Source organism: Brachionichthys hirsutus, chromosome 8 (assembly GCF_040956055.1).
Source record: "Brachionichthys hirsutus isolate HB-005 chromosome 8, CSIRO-AGI_Bhir_v1, whole genome shotgun sequence".
Lineage (NCBI taxonomy): Eukaryota > Metazoa > Chordata > Actinopteri > Lophiiformes > Brachionichthyidae > Brachionichthys > Brachionichthys hirsutus.
In genome coordinates this window covers 1,474,861-1,497,560 of record NC_090904.1, presented here as the reverse complement: position 1 = coordinate 1,497,560, position 22,700 = coordinate 1,474,861, and the positions used below count along the sequence as shown (strand labels likewise).

The window sequence follows — 22,700 nt, the reverse complement described above, 5'->3', positions numbered from 1 at the left end:
ATTTTTCCATACCACACTTGGGCCCCGGGACAGCTGTAGGTCTAAGAACGCCCCTGTTACGCGCCTGATAAATTAGAATGAGGTGGGCGGGCAGGGGGCGTGGCCTGTCGCGCCATTTTCCTTCTGTTGTTGTTAGCCTCTTTTAGCTAGCTGCTTCAAGCATCATCACAAGGCGCAGATCTCACGTCGCGTTACTTTTGTGAATAACGCCTTATTTTTGCGTTACTTCCATCCCGTCGTCATGGACGACGAAACGTACAGCTGTGCGGGAGACTGGGAAAGCAAGGACGGGAACTCGGTGAGCGGGACTTGTCGCTGTGTGGCTGCTGAGACGGCAGCTAGCTATGTAGCATTAGCTGTGCGGAGGAACACCGACCCGCGCTCACTTGAACTTTGCTCGTTATAAATAGTTGGCTCGAGATCCAGAGAATAAACTTGATAAAGGGGTTAATATATATTTAGTTGGAGACTGTATGTTCTTGCCACAGAGAGGGGCAGAGATATGGCCAATGGTGAGATAACGCACACTCATATTTATTTAAATGCTTTTCATGCCACTCTGGAAGATAACAGGTTTTATCTAGATTTTAGTTTTTACATCCACCATCAAGGGAAGTTTTGTTTGTTGATAAACTCAAACTGCTAATGCTAAACGCACGACTCTAATGCTTTGAGTTGTTTTCCAGGTTGAGGAACGACAGTGTGTCATTTGGCATTTCAAGCATCCTTTTCCTGCTCTTCTAAGCGCTTGTTTGTCTTTCAGGAAGCCTACGGGGATGGGAAGAACAACGGGATTACCCAGGAAACCTGCCTGCAGCAATTCTCCAGCAGGGATTACATCATGGAGCCGACTATCTTCAACACGCTTAAAACGTAAATACTTCCTTTCTCAAGCGAACCTCGTATTTCATGAAGCATGCAAACATGTAAAGACGAGTGCTTACGCAAGTGAATCAGAAACGATGATGTGGGTCCTCCCCCTCCCCCCCCCCCCCCCCAGGTATTTCCTCGCTGGTGGTTCTCCTGAACACGTCATCCAGCTTCTCTCTGAAAACTACTCTGCTGTGGCTCAGACCGTTAATCTGCTGGCAGAGTGGCTCATTCTGATGGGTACAAGAACTTATCGGCGCACCCTGCTCCATTTTCTGGCGCTGGATTCATCATTGCTGTTCTAAAAAAATATCCCCGTGCATTCCTCAGAACCTTACCCGATGATGTCATTAATCTGTAATTCACTTATTCAGGTGTAGAGCCTGCTCAGGTTCAAGAGCGAGTAGAAAATCACCTCAAGAGTCTCTTGATAAAACACTTTGACCCTCAGAAAGCGGATTCCATTTTCACGGTGGAGGGAGAGGTGAGATTATTAAAACAAGTCAAAAATCCTAAACGTCTTGAGCGAAAGCTTGTATTGTCTACGCTGGTGTGAACTAAATGGATCCTCTGCTTTCAGACTCCTGCTTGGCTGGAGCAGATGATCGCGCACACGACGTGGAGAGATCTCTTCTACAAGCTGGCGGAGGCTCATCCAGACTGCCTGATGCTCAACTTCACCGTGAAGGTAAAACCGGTGGCGCCGACAGGAACGCGGGTTCAGAGTCACGTGTTTGTTGCATTGCCTGAATAGCGTGTGTGTGTGTGTGTGTAGCTCATTTCAGACGCAGGCTATCAGGGCGAGATCACCAGCGTGTCGACGGCTTGCCAGCAGCTGGAGGTTTTCTCTCGCGTACTGAGGACATCTTTGGCCACGCTGTTGGACGGCGGAGAAGAAAACCTTGAGAAGAATCTGCCGGAGTTTGCTGTGAGTTTAACGGCGCTGGTCTGCGTCGTCAGAGAGGCGCAGACTGACCCGCGGTGCGACTCGTCACGCCGGCGTGCTTACGGTACCGGTACTCGAGTCTGGATCTAAGAGCTGCACATTTGTTTGAAATAATAAAAAAGTCACACACGTTTGAATCAAATCGTACCTCAAATGTGAAAAGTACAAATGTTTTGTCCTCTTTAGGTACGACTAACGGTAGACCTTCATTCTTCTCGTGGCGTTTAATGGAATAAAGTTTGACCCGATTGCCTTTTAGCTTTAAATCATGTTGTTCCTCCTCTCCCCCACAGAAGATGGTTTGTCACGGCGAGCACACGTACCTCTTCGCCCAGGCGATGATGTCCATCCTGGCTCAGGAGGACCAGGGCGGCTCGGCCGTCCGTCGGATCGGCCAGGAGGTGCAGAAGTCTGCGCACGAGCGGTAACGTTTCTCTCACCCGTGTGTCCGTCCCGGTTGCCCCCGGTAACTCGACCGCAGCTCCCGCTGATGATGTTTAACGCAGCGTTTGCGGTTTGAATCGCAGCGGCCACGACGCCAGTCAGATCACGCTCGCGCTCGGCACAGCAGCGGCGTATCCGCGGGCCTGCCAGGCGCTGGGCGCCATGCTGTCCAAAGGAGCCCTGAATCCCGCAGACATCACGGTTCTGTTCAAGATGTTCAGCAGCATGGACCCGCCTCCCGTGGAGCTGGTGAGGGCGGGTCCGCGCCGACGTGCTCGCTGCGCGCCGAAGACGATGTCGCTAACCGTAATGATCTGTCGCTTCAGATCAGAGTCCCGGCTTTTCTCGACCTGTTCATGCAGTCGCTGTTTAAGCCTGGCTCAAAGATCAACCAAGACCACAAACACAAATACATCCACATCTTGGCCTACGCCGCCAGCGTGGTGGAAACGTGGAAGAAGGTACGGCGCGGAGCCGCGGCGCGTGTGGGGGGTCCGACGCGGGTTGCTTTCCCTCAACTTCCTTCCCTTTTCAATCCCAGAACAAGCGAGTGAACATCAATAAAGATGAGCTGAAGTCCTCCTCCAAGGCCATCGAGACCGTGCACAACCTCTGCTGCAACGAGAACAAAGGCGCCACGGAGCTCGTGGCCGAGCTCGGGACTTTGTACCAATGCATCAGGTGATCTTTCGTCGGCCAGACTTTCCAAAGACAAAAGCTGCTCCATCTCCAAAGCGTGTTGCCTGGGCAACAGCAGAGATCAAAGTCAAGTTAAAATTATTTCATTAAAAAAAATTAAATGCACGGCTTCCAATAGCATTTTAAATTCTGACACCGAGGGTCTCGTGAAACGATCACACAACTTTGTGTCCAAACACAAATGAGCTCAATCTTAATCTCAGAGAAGAAGAAATGATTTATTCATTCCCGGTAACCTGCTAACTTCCGGCTGGTCTCTGCTGCCTCCGTGCGTTTGTGTTCGTCTGCAGGTTTCCGGTCGTCGCCATGGGGGTGTTGAAATGGGTGGACTGGACGGTATCTGAACCTCGGTACTTCCAGCTGCAGACCGATCACACCCCGGTGCATTTAGCTTTATTGGACGAGGTATGGAAACATTAAAATACGACATTTTGCTCTTTAAGACGTCTCAGCCCAAAGCTCACGGACCCCCCCCCGCCCCACAGATCTGCACGTGTCACCAGCTGCTGCACCCCCAGGTCCTCCAGCTGCTCATCAAGCTGTTTGAGACGGAGCACTCCCAGCTGGACGTCATGGAGCAGGTGCGTCACTCTGATGGCTCTTATGAAGGTGACGTTATTAATGTGTAACTCCGTAGCTGACTGTGGTTCTACTGCCCCCCCCCAGCTAGAACTGAAGAAGACCCTGCTGGACAGAATGGTTCACCTGCTGAGTCGGGGCTATGTGCTGCCTGTCGTCGGTTACATTCGAAAGTGTCTGGAGAAGCTCAACACGGACATCTCCCTCATTCGATATTTTGTCACAGAGGTGATGACGGCTGCTTCTGATCCCGTCAAACCCCGCCTGCGTTTAACGGCTTAATGCCCAATGCGTGGCGTCTCTCGTAGTAGAAGAAGCCAGATTCAAAAAGGGCTATACGAGTACAGATGAATGATTTACGATACTGCTGTAAATGTAATAACCACCATTTTACTGCTGTGAACGGCTTTGTATGAATACTTTTGTTCTCTGTGAATACATGCGAGTATTATGGTCTGTCCACGCGGCGTCCTGGTTAAAGCCGGTGTTTCGTCGTAGGTGCTGGACGTGATCGCACCTCCGTACACGTCGGACTTCGTTCAGCTCTTTCTCCCCATCCTGGAGAACGACAGCATCGCCGGAACCATCCGCTCGGAGGGGGAACACGACCCCGTTGCAGAGTTCATCGGTACGCATTTTGCTGCTTCCTGACGCGGCGAGGACCGTCGCGCACTGATTGGCCGTTTACGTTTGTCATCATCGCGTAAACGTCTCGAAGCGTTGACACGTTTCTTCTTCGTTTTGCAGCACATTGCAAGTCGAATTTCATCATGATCAACTGACGCGGAGAAGACACTGAAAGTGCCATCGTCTGAGGCTGTAATGACGGAAAGATCGCTTATCGTCATGACAACCAATGCTTGCTACGAAGATGGAACGGTTACACCAAACTGAGAAGCCTCTGAAGACGCAGCTAAATGTTTTCACCTGCGTATTTGAATTTCTGTTCATTCAAGACATTTTGAAATAAGAATCTGAAAGTGCTTTGTTGCGTTGGTCGTTTATTTTTTAATCATGATGTGTACATCCTCTGCCCTTCAATCGAGTGGACCAGCGGGTCGTGCTGAAGGTGCCTTAGGCGACGGGATTAACGGTAATCCAGGTGGAATGAAGGACACACAAAGGACGGCTTTTCTGAGGCTGCTGTGTTTAATAACTGATTCATGATTTACAAATGCGTAGATTACTGCGTGGAAAAACAATCTGTACTTCAAATTCATGCAAGGCACACTTAAACCTTTCATCCTGCTTTCGATATGTGGACGTAGGGAGGGAGGACGATGCAAAGGACAGGGTGAAGTGGAGAACGTTGGGTTGCTGTGGCGACCCCCCGGGGGGGGGGTCGCTGCAGCCTATCCTAGCTATACTTATTCCCTTTTTAAGAGTTTGCACATAAAACGCGTGCCAGCCATCACCAGAATAGAGAGCCGTGAGAAAGTGCCGTCTCTACACGTCGCCTTTGGGGATGATTGGCTCTCCGAACATGCAGTCCTCCTCCAAAGCCAGGTTGTATTTGCTGCCGCTTCCTCCCTTGTAGGCGCTGGTTACGATCCTGAGCCAGCCCTTCTCCCCCTGAGGAGGTGAGGGAAATGAATCGGCCACTATTTAACCCTCATCTCAAGCCGATCCACATCCGGCTGTGAACGTCTTAAGTAACGCGTCTTCCTCCAGTCATCTCCTCTTCCTCTGTTCAATAATGACTTACCCACGGCTCTCCCCAGGAGTTCCGCACAATCCAGTATTCAACTCCGTCCTCTACTCCCCACCCCGCTACGGACACGATGTGGTTGACGAGCGCCTCGTCCTGATATTCGAAGTAGACGCCACCGGCGTAAGCATCGAGCTTTTCCGTGGCCATAATCCCACAGCTAGAGGAAGCAAAAACCACAGACGATTTACTTTCTCTTAGACACACACACACACACACACACACACACACGCACACACACACACACACGCACACACACACACGCAACTGCTTCCCCTTTTCACCCTTCACACTAAGTAAGCAAAGAAATGGTAATAAGCGGTAGAATCTGGGCGCCGAGGTGCAAACGGGTCGCTTTCACAGCAGCTCTCAGGTTTATCAGTACTGTGTGTGTTGCTCTTTGCATCCCGGGGGGGGTCTGCAGGGGGGGGTACCAGTTGCTTTCCAAACCTGATTGGTCCTCTAGCGTAGATCTCTGCCATCATCTTGTCCCTCCCGCTGACGGCGCCGTAGTCGCCCACTTTCCACAGCGTGTAGTTCTTCACGACGTCGCACGATCCAAACGTGGTGCAGGTGCCGCATTGGTTGAAGGGTAGGCACTCTGTCCAGAAGGATAAAGAACAAAGACTCAGACGGTGGGCTCAGGACTCTGGGTCCACTTCAAGGCGCTCACTCTGGTCTTTGGCCTGGTAGTTGTTGCAGGTCTCATCTGGAATCCCGTGTGTGTTGGCGTACTCCCAAACTGCACCGTGATTCCCCCCATGGCAGGAGCCGGCGCCGCCACAGTCGAGCACGTGCTGCACGGACAGATAGGCTGACGGCCACGCCCCTTTCCGTTTGATGTTGATACGATCTGAGAAGGAAAAATCAGCCAATGACGCAGCACGGCTTCGATGGTAATAATAGCGAGTTCTGAGTCACACCCGCCATGGCGCTGGTGCTGCCGTGGGCCCAGCAGGAGCCACAGTACTGAGGAATGTGCTGGTTGCGTGTGGAGCTCGCGTAGTTCACGCCCTGCACGTTCCTCCAGTCCCATGACTCGGGTAGATCGGAAACGTTCATGTACTCATGAGGAAGAGGAGCAGTCCTGAGGACAGAGAGGTCAAACACATTAGTTTTGTGTCATCAACACTTAATGAACGTGTAAAAAAAAAAAAAAAAGAATTAATAGATGATTAATAATTTGTCGCATATCAAGAAAAAAAAGCCAAGCAAACCTTCACCACGGGTTAGTTCTCTGACTACTTATTGGTCTCTGCATATATTGTTATAAAATACACAACAGAAGTCAAATATTACATTTCGCTTATGATGAATAATACTGGTCATTTCAAGTTCTTAATTTAACAATTTTAGCTCCAGATTTGTGTTTGAGGACTTTTGTTGTTGTTGTTGTTCCCCATCCATGACCTGTTCAGGTGAAAACGGAATATTCTACTAAAAACTGTTTTATAGTTTCAGTGGTGATTTTTGACCACAGCTACTCAAGAAAAAAAGGTTTTGACAAACTTGTACCAAAATCCATGTTTTGCTCAACTTAAACGTATTATCTGTGACGTCACCTCAGCTTTACGTGAGGCAGAATCTTTTAACGATTCTTTTTAACGGGATGATTTTTTTTTTAATAGAAACTCACTTGAGTCCGAAGTCGTGTCTCCCGGGCATCCGGACGTAGCACGGCTGCTTCTGGTGGAAAGACGGTTCCGCGAACGCACCAGCGAGCAAAGCCCAAAACAGAGCGACGATTGGAGGGAGCGGAGCCATCTGGGACTCGAACCGAACCGACCGTCGGCGGCGTGACAGGTGGAAAACTTCAAATCACCGGTGCGTTCAGCGACTCTCCGGTCATTGTGAGCAGAGAATCACGTGGTGCGGCTTCTCACGTGACCGGGGAGGAAGCGAGAAGACGATGACGATGATGATGATGATGATGAAGAGCATTTTTCTCCACCGACTAAACTATAATTATAAATACCTCAAAATTGTATCCGCCAGTTTTTAATGACGCACAAAAGGCTGAAACAAACCGCGTTCCACTTTTAAAGGTTATTCGGAGGAACTTAGTATAAAAGGCAAAAAGGTCTCAGACACATCCGAAGGAAAGAAAGCAACCTAAATATAAAATGTTAAATATAGAATTTAGCGAAGTAAAGCATCGGTTTCACGTTTTAGTGTCAGAAGAGTTCATGTCCAGATCTTTATGCCCCGTCTATAAAACGCTCGAGATGTCTTAAAACGATAAAGAGCAGATTGTTGGTCACGTGTGTGACGTTAACCCAAAGGTGAGAACTTCATTGAGTTAGTTTTTACTGGTTAAATCTAAAACTCTGTCCCAGTAAACCCAGTAAACCCAGTAAACCTCATATCTTTACATTTAAGGGCATTTCTGCAGCGTTCTATGAAATGCACACAGATCAGGTGTCGTCTCCTTTATTGAATGACAGTACGATTATCACAGGAGTGGACAAAGATTCCGGAACCCGACGCTTGAACTTACAGTTAACGTCAGACGCCGTTTTAAAACGCTTTAAAAGTGAACTCAAACCTAAAATCAGCAAAGACAGAGTACAGCTAAACAGAACAGGAAAACCCGATAAGGAGAAGATCATAGCTGTCGATTGAGTATCAATGATTTCAAAGTGTCTCCTGATCAGCTCGATGTTTGAAAGCTAAAACTGAGCAGTACATGAACGGAGTAGAAACTCGGGAGGTGATCAGTACAGCCCGCGTTTTGTTCCGCTCATCGATAACGCACCCGATTCGCCGATTCAACTTTAATCAAAGGCAGGAAGTTGGATCGCAGCGTTCCAACTTTAACTGGACGTCGTGGCATCAACAGTTTGGGCAGTGCGCTGGGGGGGGCGGGGGCGCTCTACACCAGCCTTCGCCTCTTGCAGTCACGCTCCATTCGATCTTCGGGCAGAATGCAGTCAGCGCCCAGAGGAGACACTTTGTTGAGCATGGAATCCGCTGATGCCTGACCGAACAGGGCCATGAGCAAAGCCACGCCAAACCCCGTGGCCCGCTCGCCCTGGGGGGGGGGAGAATATCCACTTATTATCCACTTATTATCCACTTATTATCCAGTTCTCATTTGTTCTACAGTACAGATCAGAGCAGAAACTGCTGGCGCACTGTTAGCGCAGCAGGGCACTCACAGCATGGACCGGCGAGGCGATATCAACATGGACCCAGACACCAGGCCAATCGAAGCCCAAGTGGGAACCAATGAAGAGGCCGGCGCAGGAGCTCTGGGCGTTCTCCCGGTCCTGCCGGAACACAAAGGACGCCAATCGTCAGCTCGTCCCCCCCCGCCGACGGGCGTCGCGTTTAACACCAACGCCCCCCCCCCCCCCGACCGCCCCGTCACCTACCGCGACGGAGTTCTTCATGTCGGCCATGGCGGAGGTGAACTCGCTGAAGTGCAGCTCGGGGCAGTAGACCAGAGGGTGGGTGAGATCGCCGCTGCTGCGGCCGGCGCGGACGCAGGCCGCCTCCCACTGCTCGTTGTTGGTCATCACGGCCGCATGGTGCTTCCCGGTGGCGACGCCCTGGGGGGGGGGCAGAAGCGGCACAGAAGGTCTCGCACACGAAGGCTGTGACAGCGGGAGGTTGAGCAACTTTCAGTAAGAGGCGCCCCCCCCCACCTGCGCCCCCGTCAGGGTGGCCATGTCCAGAATGATGTCGGCAGACAGGTCTTTGCTGGAATACACGACTCCGTCCGCCAGCACCAGCCTGCCCTCCGCGTCCGTGTTGTTGATCTCCACCGTCCTGGAGACACGGATCACGTTCTCGGTTCATATGCCGACGCAGCGCCAGGAAAAAGGGGGGTCGGGGGGGGGGGTCGTTAAAAAGTGTCTCACTTTCCAGAGTAGAGCGTGTGAATGTCGTCGGGCCGCGTGGCCGTGGGACCAACGGAGTTCTCAGCGAGGCAGAAAACGGCGTGGAGGTTGTCCTTAAAGCCCTGAAGCAAACGGAGAGGAACGGTCGACATCAAAGCCTGTCCAGATACATTCATCCGCCGGTCGTACCAGCGAGATTCAGATCCCGACCCCCGATGAGAAGCACGTTCACACTCCTCTCGGCTCATGAGTCAAGCTGTTGAATGTCGAAACCTCATCTTCTAGAGAATTTTTTACGACTTCTCAGTAAAGACGACCTATTAGATACAAGATGTCATCGCCCACGAGACATCTGGCCAGGAGCCGCGGCGTGACGGCGTGGCCTCGGTCGCGGCACGAATTCCTAAACGTCGACGAAAACCGGTTTGAGATTTGATAGAAAAAAGAATACTCAAACCTGTTTAACAGTCGCTCTGAAAGCTCCCAAGATGGCCGCGGCGCCGCCACAGTCCCGCTTCATTCCTGGCATCGTGGTCTACAAACACAACGACGACACATAATGAATCTCTACATTTGATCCGTGGAGACCACTGAACAGGTTGGGGGGGGGGGAGGGGGGGCTTTGTGTGGTTTAAAAAGCATCACTCTGACCCTCAGAACTCAGGGAACAGCAGCGCTACCTTTCCTTTGATGCTCAGCCCCCCGGTGTCGTACACGATGCCCTTGCCCACCCACGCGATTGTTTGGGTCGCCCCATCCGGGGCGTGGCTCAGAACTGCCAATGCAGGAGGATACTCTGCTGCCTTTCCAACTCCATAAATGCCTGAGATAAAAAAAAAAATCCCAAAAGATTTAAAACGCTCAATCCGTATTCGGCTTCAGGAAGAACTCTCCACAGAAGTAATACCCAATAAAGTACCTCCAAAGCCCTTTTGGTTCAGCTCCTCGCCTCGAATGATGACTGGAGTAATTCCAAGTTCACGTCCCACAGCCCTGATCTCCTAACACAGAAATGTTGTTAGTGCCTGGGGGGGGGGGGGGGGGACTCATTAGAAATGCCCCCACAGTCATTGAAAACAAGACAATTGTTCCGCTCACATCTAGAAAATGATCCGTGTTCATCTCATTGCAGGGAGTATCCACGATGCGGGCTGCCAGCCGGACTCCATCCGCTGCGTTGGCGAGACACTGAACGGGGAATCATTTATTACAGGCAATGACGCCGGACCCTTCACCTTAAGCAGGAAACCGCAGTACCTCAAGTTCTGCAGCATCCAAAGTAGCGCAGTCTCCCCCGACGATCACGAACTCCACGGTGACGTGCTTCTTCTCCGCCCTGCGCGACGATGAGGAGCGTCGAGAAAAGATGGGAAAGGCTCTGGCGATGGCGCACGAGGAGGCGAACACATCTGGATGTTCGCACACCACCTGAAGAGGAAACAAGCGTTCACATCGGCCGCCTGGAAGACGTGGCCGAGGGCAGAGAGCTCCCGGCGGGATGGAGGAGGACGACGACGAAGGGCACGTTTGCCCTGAGACTGTTGAATCTCAGATACTGACCACGATGCAGCGGCTGTTCCCTCCAGGCAGGCAGGACCGGACCAGGCGAGACACAAAGTGGGCAGAAGACGGACTGTTGTGTCTGCTGACGTGGGAAGGAAGCGCAGCCACGGCGGCATGGCTGAGGTACAGGGGGCAGCTGTCCGTGGGGTTTGGGTTCAAAGCGCCGAGAGCCGCCTGCCAGATCTGAGAAGAAGTGAGATCAATGAAAGTAAGTCGTGAATACAGTAAATAGGGCTTCAACCTGCAACTGATTGATCATTTGGTCCGTTGTTGACCTGCGATAGCAAACCGCACATCTACGCGGTTTGGACTACGGATCGGGCGGAGTCGTCACGTGCTTTAGGTAATAACGAGGGCTAATCTTTAACCGATCACTAAACAAATCCTCTTCAGATAACTGAAGACTCGGCAACTGAAATGAGCAATTTAAATAAAGCTGCTAGAATAAACCCGGGCTACGCCACTCGCCTATCTTCCCAAGATGATATTTGAATCCTAAATACACTCTTGGGATTAGAAAACAAACACAAACACATTTTAGGCCCATATTAGACTTTATAAGTTTATATGAAAGGCACCTCGTGGCCGTACAGTCCTGTGATCTTGGGGGGGGGGAATGACTTAACTCAGGAAACTAAATTTGTTTAGACTTTAGCCTCATCGGTCAATCTGAAAATGTTTCTCATTTCGATTAGACTTTAATTAATAGCACAGAGAAAGGCTTCTCTACCTGCTGGTTTGATTTGTTTCATTTCCAAAGATTAGAATTAGATAGCATAAACAAAGGCATCGCTAATCAAACCGCTTATTACCTTCTTATAACGCTACTTTTTAAGAGCTATCTTATCTTATTATCCTAGACAATGGATTGTATGGACTTATTAAAGAGCTAGCAGTGTCGCTAACCTTATCATTTTGCCACTTCGCGTAGCACACCGCTAGCATTAGCTGTTGATAATTTACCTCTTTTGTTACGACTGGTTGCAGTTTTCCTTTAATCTGCTTCCAGTTCACTTGCTGCAGGGTGGCCTGCTGTCCGATAATCAGCACAGGGCGATTCTGCGGCTCGGAGTCCCCGGCAGAAGCCTTAAACTCCAGCGAGACGTTAACCATTCTTCTGACAGCCGGCTAGCTAGTTACTAGCTACTAGCTACTAGCTCCCAGCTAACTCAAAGGAAAGTAGCGCAGGCCGACGTCACGACGTGGCTCCTGGGCCAGAGAAGAGAAAAACAGGATGCAGGTCCCTCTGGAGCAGCGCTTTCAAAATAAAAGCCTCATTCCAGATCCACCATCTTTACACCTCATATTTGAAATTCAAAAAAGCTCAACATTTGCTTTTGTGCATTTTTAATAAGCCTGTGTGAAAACATAAGCCAGCATGACATCCTCATTCTACCATCAGGTTCAGGATGGCGCACAACTTCAGGCACATTTGATAATTCACACATCAAATAAATACAAATATTACAAGCCATATTAGGGCAGAAGGGATAATCCTGGACAATCGAGTGCAATTCTTTTTTTCGTTTTAAGTGATTGAATCATTATAACAATATCCATATTTAATATCATGTAATAAAACATCAATATGTACTTTAGAAGTACATGTTGATGACCTTGTCATGAACTGAAATGGGAAATGCAAAAAATAACTTCAAAATGTTTCATTTATTTTTCGAGTATTCGAGTGAGATTACTGAACGGAATCTCTCTCGCGGTTTGATCTCATGAAACACTTTCCTCGTCGATGCCTGAAACATGTTTACCTCGAGTCAGCTTTCAGTCCTTCGAAACTGAATCAGAGATCACTACAATTCAGTTTTGACAAAAAATTATTTCAAGTGACGTATTGTATATACTATGATACTGTGCATTTAAGTACAATTAAGAAAACTAATCAAACACTCATTCAAAAGTTAAATGAATTGCATCGATGCATGAAAATGACACATTTTCTAAGGATGCAAGACTTTCACACTAAAAACGTAAAACAATATTTTTTGTCTTCTTCCTCAAAATAGCTTTTTCATAACATCCAGTTCAAAATGTGCTTTTTATCGAACCAAAAGTACAGTATATTGACCTGAGGTTAATTCTCAATAATTTGGGAAGTACTAGGTTACCTTCATTATAAGGTAGTCTCTATAACTATAACTTTACTAACCTTTGAATTTACTACACTGATATGTAACTTCAGTAAATCATGATATGAGAATAATGTATCTATATAAATATTGCATAAAGGTTTACAGCACCTGTTAGATCATTTAAGTATACCAAAAGGAGGGTCTAATATGAAAAATACCATTTGTAGTTGCACACACTCATCCCCGCATTCTGCTAGACTTCAGGCATCTGAGGCTTTCTGAGCCAGGAAGTTAAAACGAGGTGGAGAGGGCCGTGTCGCAGGTCAAATTCATTCATGGTTTCATTTTGTAAAGTCAACTTGTTTGCTAGGGAAGCGCTGCTACTGGTGAACGAGTCGACGGTGAACAAAGAGCTGTCTATGACACACATGAAAGGAATTACGCATGACCACGCCTGCTCACGGAGATGCGCTGTATGTGCGTGCGATTGGAAACTTTGGACTACACTGGTGTGATATTTTACTCATACATGATTGATCAGGTCAGTAATGCCTGCAAGGGCCTTGGCTTAAGCGTGACACAGGTTGTTGCCATTGGAGCCACAGGTGGCAGCGATGCCACAGTTCTTCAGGACGGTGTTGAAGTGGGCCGCTGTGCTGGCACTGGCCTCTCTGGGAGGGAAAGGCTTCATGGTGGAGAGAATGAGGGACAAACAATCTGCAACATTTTTGTTCGGGGCACAAGCCAGCGCTGGGGTGTGGCCTGCAGAGGGTCAAAAGGAAAAGGAGTGTCCAGTAATTGTGCTTTTGCCTGGCAGAGAACATTCACTGCTTTGGTATCGCATCAGAGGAATAGAATCAATGCTCACCCTCTTCGTCTACTGCCATGACCGCTGCTCCCCGACTCAGCAACACTTGCACGACAGTCGCAAGGCCTTTCCTTGCTGCAATGTGAAGGGGCCTGAGTGAAACATAGGTCTAAGTTAGCAGCACTATAATGTAGCACATATATTATTATGACACACAGAGTGGACATGCTTTCAGAAAACGTACATTTGAAGAGCACAGTTGGTTGCGTTTATGAGCGCGGAGTCGCTGATCTCTCCCAGAATCAAAAGAGCACACATCTCATGACCCTGCAGGATACAGCACATTGTACAGGGTGATCATCTGCTCAGCTATTGTTAGATATCAATACTGATTTATAAGCTTATATTATAGCAAAACATATTAAAGGTTAATTTAGTGAATTGCACACTTTATAAATGGCAATGCACCTTTCTTACTGTGATGGAGATTAAATTGGTGTAAATATAAAATACTTTATAATTTAGAATCACAGGGAAAAAAGAAGAAGAAGTGATTACATCTAAATCTGCTTTTCAGCCAGTGTGTTATTTTGCTGTCGCTACACACATGTGAAAGTGACCACGCAATCGTATGTGTGCGTGTGACCTTAATGCAGGCGAGGTGAACAGCAGTGTTATTATTGATATCCACCAAGGTCAGGTCTGGCTTCGTTTTGTGCAGCAAAAACTCTGAAACACAAAAAAGCAAACGGGTCCCACTGTTAGCTGCTGTTTTCCCGTTGCACAGAATAGATACAGAAACGTGACGTCGTGTCCTCTTCTCGAGTTGAAGACATAGTCGATGAGAATAATAGCGAACACACTTACCAACAGCACTCGTCTGTCCACAGTCAGCAGCAACCATGAGGGCAGAGCGTCCACAATGGTCCACAGCATTGACCTCTGCTCCCTCAGCCAGGATCAGCTGGAGCCCGGCAACATTTCCTGAATAAGCAGCTGCATGCAGCAGAGTCCTGGAGGTGCACAAAAGTAAAAAGTAAAAGTAAATTAAATTTAGGCTAAATGTCAAAATCTCTATATGATTGTGGAACCTTTAAAGATAATGCATCAAACATGTAAATGAAAGTTATCAGTAAATGTAATGTTTGAATAAATACAGATAAAGCAAATTCAGAATTTCCTTTAACTTAAAAAACAATTGCGGGATATTTTTTTTTTTTATTTTAAGAAAGTGACTGAATAGCATGGACACTGCTGTTGCTAACAGATATGTGGCTGAACTGAATGTACATTTTCTACCTTTTCACCACTAATCCTCATCTTTACCTCCACAGAATGAAATGTATTTGTTAAAAGCAGAACTCATGTTATAGCAGGACCCACCTTCCTTTGGCATCACGGGCGCGAACACTCTGAGGGCCAAAAGTCTTCACGAGAAGTTTAGCAGCAGGATCATGTCCGTTAACTCTGCACATGAAAAACACTTCTCTTTAAAGATTTGAAATATCACATTAAAGGTATTTTAATGTGTTATAAACATAATCTAATTCAACACTCACAGAGCACAGTGCATTGGGGTGAAGGGATTTCCTTCCTGGTTGCAAAAAAGTTTGTTCTCAAGTAAAATTTCTAAACAGCCTTCATGACCTACAAATGCCAGAGAAAAATGATTAAGATTCAAAACTTTGTAAAGTCATATTCGCCATGCAAACTTATTTAACATCTGAAATAATGGATATAATGCTACTATACCAAAAATATTCTTTCATATGTGTTTTTGTCAGTTCATTGTGTAATCTGTGATGATGTCCATGTCTGCGCTTCATAACTGAACCATCCAAAACAAATTCTTCTCGTCTCACCGTGGTAGGCAGCCCAGTGGGTGGGCATGTAGCCTCTGTAGTCCAGAATGGAGTCCAGAGGGTCGGCTTTCACAGCAGCGTTTAGCAAAGTGCTCAACAGCTCTGTGTGGCCGAGGGACGCTGTGAGGTGCAGGGGGGTCCTTCCCTGAGAGTCTCTACATAGAGCAGTGGCCCCATGTTCCAGCAGGGCAGCTACACAGTCCTCACTACCCAACATGGCCTATAGGGGGAGCACACAGGCAGCGGAGTGAGAGGAAACATCTACCGGTATGTCTATCTGCATCATCAGCTGAATGATTGTCGGTTTCTGTAGCAAATAAAATAAATCAATTAATTTGTACTGCTCTGCAGAATTACAAAGCTTTGTTTTATATAATTATTTGAAGATATTTTAATCTGAAACACTGTAAATAACATATTTTGGCTCAGGCTAGGTGTGGAGTGTGTTACCATGGAGATCTAGCCAGGTTAAAAAAACAGCTGTCTTTTGATATTGAAAATTGACAGTGTCTGGCTGCACACATAGAAATCAAATGCTCTTACAGCTCTATGTAACGCTGAGAAGCCCTTGTTGTCTGCAGCATCAGCCTTTGCTCCTTTTTCCAACAGAATGTGGACACAATCAGTGTGACGCCCCAGAGCTGCCAGCATAAGAGCAGTCCTGCATATGGTAAAAAAAAAGAGAAAAGAAATCACTGGCGTGATGATCATTCTGATTGAATCATCATGATCATTGTTCAGTGGGCAAAGTAAACGGAGAACGTGACCACTGTGGTTTAGTGTATGCCTCTTGGTGTAGATAAACTGTATTTTATACTGTTAATCAATAAGGATGACCCACCGTCCCTGTGCGTCTGGACTGTCGATAAAGTCGTCACTTTGTTCCCCGTTGACCAACAGGAGCAGGCAGTCCATTTGGCCGTCTGCAGCTGCACCAGGGTGAAGAATCAAAGGAAAAGATCGTCAATAAAATGCTAACAATTATAAAGAGGACGTGTTTCTGAACCATAACATTTATGATGTAACAGCAACCATTAAAAGCCATCAACACCTACCGCATACTGTAAACCTGCAGTACTCGTGTGATTATGAATCTCACCTGCAGCATGGAGAGCCGTCCATTTGCGTTTGTGGTCCTTCAGTGTGCAGGAGGCTTGATGTTTCAGCAGCACTTCCACACACGGTGCAAATCCTCTCTGAGCGGCCAGGTGAAGGGCAGTTCGACCTTCGATGTCACGCACATCCAGACTCACTAAGGTCTCAGACAGCAGACGCAGGGCCTCGCAGTGGCCGTAATGGGCCTGCAGTGTCAGATGTGTTAACAACGGTAAATTCAAGAAGGCTCTCTGCATTTAAGTTACATATTTGTCAGTGAGTTCACGGTAATTGTGCTACTCACAGCTAAGTGCAAAGGACTGACTGGAATATTGCTCTCAACCTCTTCCAGGCAGTTGAATGAAATCTCCAGGAGCTGCAAGAGCGTGAAAAGAACTGAAATGGATTATGAAGAAAATAAAACTCAATTCAAACCATCTAAATCACGAGACACTGACCAGTTCCAGGTGCTGTTTGTTCCCATAAGCTGCTGCATAGTGGACGGCACTGTAACCCTTACTATTCTTCAGAGTTGGGTCTGCCCCGTTATCAAGCAAATAGTCTAAACACCTGAGAGCACAGAGCAGAACACGAAGAACCCGGTCTGAGTTTGTTCTGAACAGACAGACGTGACGTACGTTTACATCTCAATCTGTTGATGCTTTTACAAATACATAATGTGAGCTCAGCTATTCTATGTAATAAAAAAAAAATCAAATACACACAAATATAATGGATTTCAATGCATTGTGATTGCAAAATAAAATCCCTTTTGTCAAATAAAGTATACAAACATCTAATGCACGAGGACAAACTTCTCCTCGTGCATTATTCCATGATGAAGAACTTGTGTGATGTAATAAACAAAAATGTGGCTTACAGGGAGGCTTCTTGTTTTTTTTCCTCTCTGTATTCTTGGTTAGAGATTGTTTCCCCTCTGTGAAAAGAAGATTAAATCTGGATTGAACGACGTCTAGATTAAAAACAAGCAACTGTTCCCACGCTGATGGGTAAAACGAATAATGCTCTTACGCATAGAAGCTGAGTGAAGCTGCAGCGTAGTGCAGAGGGCTGCAGCCTGTCAGATCGAGGTCGTTGACTTCAGCGCGGGCGCTCACCAGGGACATCGTGCATTGGCTGTTCCCGTTAGCGGCGGCGTAGTGCAAAGGAGATCTGCGAAGCACAGCAGCATACAGCTGCGATGCAAGGTTGCACTGTTCCTGGTATCACGCTATTCAGCACCGCTTACCTTCCTAAATGATCTTTCACATCGAGGTCAGCAGCACAACTCAACAGTAAGTTGAGACAGTCAACGTTTCTGTTAAAAGAAAGCTATAAAGTCAGTTTAATGTGTAAAAGGTTAGTAGTAGTAGCTTTAAGGATCAGAACTACATTATTATTATTATTATATAACAAACAGAACCATGTCAACCATCTTGAAACATCAAATATGATCCATCAAGCTGGAAATAACAAGGCAACCGGTGTAATATTATGGAACATTTTACATGTTGTAATTTTAAGTTAAACTGTAAAACGGCTCACCCTCCAGAGGCAGCGGCGTGCAGGCAGGCCCTTCCAAGTTCATCTGGGGTGTTTATATCGAACTCGACCGGCAGCTTTTCAGATGCTACCAGATAAAACTGGCCTGGTTGCCAGGCAACCAGCAATAATGTCGTGTTATGAGGAAATGATTTGAGGATGGATCAAAAATAAAAATGTAGAGAATATATTGGATTAAAGACAACAGATGCTCACCATTTGAGAGTAACTTTCGACAACAGTCTGGGAATCCATGGAGTGCTGCTAAGTGTAGTGGAAGCATCCCATGAATGCCCTGTCTGTAGAGATCACACCAGAGATTTACTTTATTGCGTGACAAGAGATTGATCTGTTTTATTTCTGAATGCTTTCAAACGTTTTCTACATTCCAGTTGGTTCCGGCTGCGTGAACAGAGAGCTGGTGGCTCCATCGCAACCGTGCGATATGTGAAATATCCTGCACTGCATGTGTGTGTGTGTTACTGTATCATAGTTCGTTAGCATTCGTGTGTCATACCTGAAATGATAGGATTATAGCGGCAACATGTCTCAGGCAGCTGGATTGTACGAATGAGCTGAGAAATGTGGCGCGCCTGACGATATTAAGCATCTAACTGCAACAAGGAACAAAGACAGTTGAAACACTTACTTGGCCTTGTCGGCACCGTTTGTCAGAAGAGTGCTGATCAGTAATTCCTGACCGTTTCTGGCAGCGACATGAAGCGGAGTGTTTCCATACATATCGACGCAGTCAATCTCACCACCTTCGTGCAGAGAGGGAAGGAAACATGAACACGTCAAGTCTCAGATCCAGTCATGTGTTACAAAGAGCATTTTACGGATCATGAAAAAACAATTCTGAAATGTCTGTTACCATTTTGAATTAGAATCTGGGAGCCTGTGAAGCGTCCATGCATAGCAGCCATATGCAAAGGGCTCTTCCCTTCTTTATTCTGTTCAGGGATATCGAAGACAAACGTTTTACTTCAAATAACCTAGTGAACTTTCACAATCTGCACATTTCATTTGATGAACAATCCTTGGAATATAGCAACACATGAGCTTTGTACCTGTACATTGAGGTCAGCGCCATTGTTGACCAGCAGCTCTAGACACGGCGCCCCGGCGGAGGAGGCTGCAGCGAGGTGCAGCGGCGTGCTGCCGTGACGGTTGAGCTGATTAATGTTAGCGCCACAGTTCACCAGCTCGGAGGCCACAGTGTCATGCCCTGAGTGGCAGGCCATGTGGAGAGCTGTGTTCCCAAACACGTTGGGCTCATCAGTCTGGAACAAGATTAGAGGAAAAACATGATCCGTTTAAAATTAAATATCTCTGGTGGTTTGAAATTATTACAATAATGTTTTTGGAACCTAAGGAAACATGTCAGTGTTAAGAGAAGAGTGAAGTTACTGGTGATACGAGAGGCATTAAAAAATAACATTTGTATTTTTGAAGATTTCACTTGTTCATGGGGAAAGATTCGCTATTAAAATATAAACTTGTAATAGTTTTAGCTGTGAATATAAGGATATATCATGTGACCAGATGACCACTAAGGCAAGCACACAACCAGACCAGCGTTAGCGTGAAAGTAATAAACAGCTCTAATATCATATTTTAGGACTTTAAGTCGCTTTACCTCTACCATCAGTCGCAAGAGATATCTGACCACATCTAACTGTCCACTGACAGAAGCAGCATGGAGCGGAGTGTAACCTTGTCTGTCCTTGGACTTCACATCAGCTCCTTGAGACACCAGCAGCTTCAAAACGTCCACATGGCCTGGAAGAAGATCAAGATTATTTTCCTAATTTACAAACATATAAATAAATCCATGTGAAGCAAGTGATCAGACATACAAAAGCATCACAGCGTTCCAGCCGGCCCAAGGAGTCGATCGAATCTGATGCTAGCCATGCTTCCCTGTAAACCCAGTGTGCCTGTCTCTGCTTCTTACGCTTTAGTTTCGTTTATTTTTAGCATGTGAAACAATTAGTCAGAATACTTTTCAGCAAAACATTAGCATTTTAGCACAAATTCTTGTGTGAATCATTTTATAGTTAAGTAAATGTTAACAGCGGCCATCTTTAACTCTGAGTGAGTTCCCGGGTATTTGTTAGGGACTGGCTGATTTTTAAACTCTATGTTTTTTTATTGTATATTGGTGTAAGTTAAGATTAACATCTATTCTTGTTGTTTCTTACCGAGGTATGCAGCCCAGTGGATTGCCTGCCTGTCCTTCTTATCTTTGGCACACACACTGGCACCTTTGATCAGTAGCAACCTCACCATCTGTAGAAATATTTTAACTGGGTTAACCAGGGTGAAGTGGATAGCGTGATTTTGTCTTGACAAAAGCAACATTCTTGTACATTTACTCCAACGGGGCTTCCAGCGGTGTTATTTTGTCTGTCAAAAATAAATACTTAATATCACAATACTGTGATAAGCGCATCTTTACCTCACTATGTCCGGTGTGTGCCGCATGATGCAGCGGCGTCCTCCCTGACCTGTCAGCAACATCAAGGCTGCGTACATGTGGCATCAGAGCTAAGGCACAGCCTGCAGCCCATTTTGCAGCTGCTATGTGTAACGGTGTATGCCAGAACTTGTCTTTCCCGTTCACCTCTGCTTTGTGCTTTAGGAGCAGCGCCACAGCTTTCTGAGGACAAAAAAAGCCAACAAAAAAAGTTTAACATTTGGTGTTCAAATCTTGTTGAAAAATAGGAAATTAAATGGTGACATACTGCATTTTGTGAAGCAGCTGCTCGATGTAAAGGAGTCAACAAACTCTGGTCCTTAACGTTGACATTAGCGCCTGCAACAGAAAGGAAACGATAGATTTTACTAAGCGCATTCTATATTTGAAAGCTAATTTGTAATATTTTATACATATATTTTATACAACACACAAATCATACAGTAATCTTCCTATTTAGTTTACCTGAAGCAATAAGTAGGCCCATAATGTTGACGTCCCCCAAATATGCAGCAGCATGAAGTGGTGTGCTTTGTTCTTGGTCCTAGAAAAACAAACCCCAAAAAATGAATTAAGGTAGGCAGTCAAATAAATGTCTTTATTACAAAGGTGTAAATGTATAATGACAGAAACTCTGTGGTGGTAATGAAGAAAGACAGGAGAACATTTCACCCAAAATACAATGCTTACAAATGTCTAAATATGATATGCAGAAAAACAAGATTAGTGTTCATATGCGATGGAATTACCAGCGAATTGACATCTTCATTGCGGTTCAATAAAAGTGTCACCTCTTCTATGTTTCGGCTAAATACAGCCTGGACCAAAGGAGACTGAAACAGATATTTGGCAAGCAAACAAAAACATAAGCATTATAAAAATTACATTACATTGGATTAAATTCATGTATGATTCCCAAAAGCTCTGCTATGTTGTAGGAAGCAATAATCCTCATAGAAGCCGCGATTAAATACAACTTCAATTAAACAGCTTTAATCAGCAATAATAAATGTATATACAGAATTACTTTAATGGGGTACAAAAAATAAGGTCAGAATAAAACGTGGGTAACACTATGTGAATCTAAATTGCACTTTGAGATATAGAAAATTGTATTTATTTAAATTTAGGACCTCGTGTATTCTGCATATTTTATTTTATTTTACTTAAATCCTACACACGTTAGAGCACTTTTTATTTTATGACCGTTGAGATGTAATGAATCATCAAAACTTCCACCTCCAAAATACAGTATGTAATGATGAGGCAGTGAGACACATGAGAGAATAGATTTAAAAATTAATGTTCAGAACAGTTCTATGGCGAGGTCGGAGGTTCGGCCACCGAAAGAGTCGAAAGTCAGGCACATAAAGAAATGTAAACATCGATCATTAATCTGAAGCTGAGTCAACTTATTAAGGAAATTAATTTCTCATGATAACCTGCTTTATAGCAAACTCTGCTTGACATGTCGCTAACATGATTAGCCCGGTGTTTGCAGTGATGATCAGAATTATGGATTAACTATGACACATTACTTTCTATTGCACAGCAGATCCTTAGTTACTACCTCGTCCTTAATATTTCTTAACTCCATATCCCAATCAGTCTGAAAGCTCCTTCTCTGAGACTACATGTCACTTTCTAGTAGCTTGTTAGCCTAGCTTGTTAGCCTAGCTTTAGCTAATTTAGCTGCTGGGATATGCCAAACTATCGCGAGGAAGAACGCGACTAGTGGCAGAGATTTGTGAACCATTTAACGGCGTCACAAATTTTGTTTTATGAGTATTGTTTTTGATTTTTTTTTTTATTGGTTTCGGTTGTTGTTAGTTTCAACATACTTTTGAAATAAATCTATTTTTTATTTCTTGTAAACATCACAGCATTTAATCTTAACAAAATTTTACAAAGACTATAAACCTTGCGTTCATTCGTATTTTTTTTTGTCTTGAATAGAAAAAGCACGCACGTAATATTTTAAATATATAAATGAGTAAAGATGTTAGTTTGTAAAAAGTATCTAATTTTAAAAAAGTGAACTATTTACTCCAAAACATTTTTTTTATGTAATAAAATATCTGTATTTCTGGAGGTTAAACCAAACAAATCAGACTCAGAGAGACACGCTGTGGAATGTCCTATTATTTTACTTTCACATGTATGTCTTTCAACATTT

The 22,700-nt window shown here is 45.7% G+C and overlaps 4 protein-coding genes across 4 annotated transcripts; 1 reads left to right on the top strand and 3 right to left on the bottom strand.

The window, feature by feature from the left end:
• Positions 1–170: 170 nt before the first annotated feature.
• Positions 171–4,522, top strand: nelfcd (negative elongation factor complex member C/D). The gene is made up of 15 exons (XM_068741952.1): positions 171–298; positions 764–873; positions 1,001–1,110; positions 1,245–1,354; positions 1,451–1,558; positions 1,646–1,798; positions 2,110–2,240; positions 2,344–2,509; positions 2,587–2,721; positions 2,802–2,941; positions 3,250–3,364; positions 3,445–3,540; positions 3,626–3,766; positions 4,037–4,166; positions 4,286–4,522. Exons 1-15 carry the CDS (start codon positions 242–244, stop codon positions 4,318–4,320), a joined length of 1,737 nt encoding a protein of 578 aa, XP_068598053.1. The 5' UTR covers positions 171–241; the 3' UTR covers positions 4,321–4,522.
• A 12-nt stretch (positions 4,523–4,534) lies between these two features.
• On the bottom strand, positions 4,535–7,089 carry ctsz (cathepsin Z). The gene is made up of 6 exons (XM_068741951.1): positions 6,883–7,089; positions 6,170–6,333; positions 5,920–6,099; positions 5,697–5,847; positions 5,244–5,406; positions 4,535–5,110 (listed from the first exon to the last, which is right to left on the bottom strand). The coding sequence occupies exons 1-6, from the start codon at positions 7,008–7,010 to the stop codon at positions 4,985–4,987; spliced, it is 912 nt and encodes a 303-aa protein (XP_068598052.1). The 5' UTR covers positions 7,011–7,089; the 3' UTR covers positions 4,535–4,984.
• Positions 7,090–7,662: 573 nt separating this feature from the next.
• On the bottom strand, positions 7,663–11,845 carry npepl1 (aminopeptidase like 1). The gene is made up of 12 exons (XM_068742471.1): positions 11,615–11,845; positions 10,649–10,834; positions 10,346–10,516; positions 10,187–10,276; positions 10,008–10,089; positions 9,769–9,911; positions 9,546–9,623; positions 9,110–9,210; positions 8,894–9,017; positions 8,621–8,797; positions 8,405–8,515; positions 7,663–8,277 (listed from the first exon to the last, which is right to left on the bottom strand). The coding sequence occupies exons 1-12, from the start codon at positions 11,762–11,764 to the stop codon at positions 8,119–8,121; spliced, it is 1,572 nt and encodes a 523-aa protein (XP_068598572.1). The 5' UTR covers positions 11,765–11,845; the 3' UTR covers positions 7,663–8,118.
• A 1,461-nt stretch (positions 11,846–13,306) lies between these two features.
• On the bottom strand, positions 13,307–22,121 carry ankrd52a (ankyrin repeat domain 52a). The gene is made up of 28 exons (XM_068742520.1): positions 22,095–22,121; positions 21,274–21,357; positions 20,990–21,068; positions 20,793–20,863; positions 20,507–20,707; positions 20,250–20,337; positions 19,685–19,827; positions 19,116–19,328; positions 18,920–18,998; positions 18,695–18,809; positions 18,262–18,344; positions 18,049–18,151; positions 17,753–17,821; positions 17,536–17,676; positions 17,384–17,440; positions 16,962–17,073; positions 16,808–16,879; positions 16,508–16,709; positions 16,250–16,337; positions 15,952–16,069; positions 15,409–15,628; positions 15,106–15,193; positions 14,930–15,013; positions 14,414–14,559; positions 14,193–14,275; positions 13,791–13,873; positions 13,607–13,698; positions 13,307–13,500 (listed from the first exon to the last, which is right to left on the bottom strand). The coding sequence occupies exons 1-28, from the start codon at positions 22,119–22,121 to the stop codon at positions 13,307–13,309; spliced, it is 3,135 nt and encodes a 1,044-aa protein (XP_068598621.1).
• Positions 22,122–22,700: the final 579 nt, after the last annotated feature.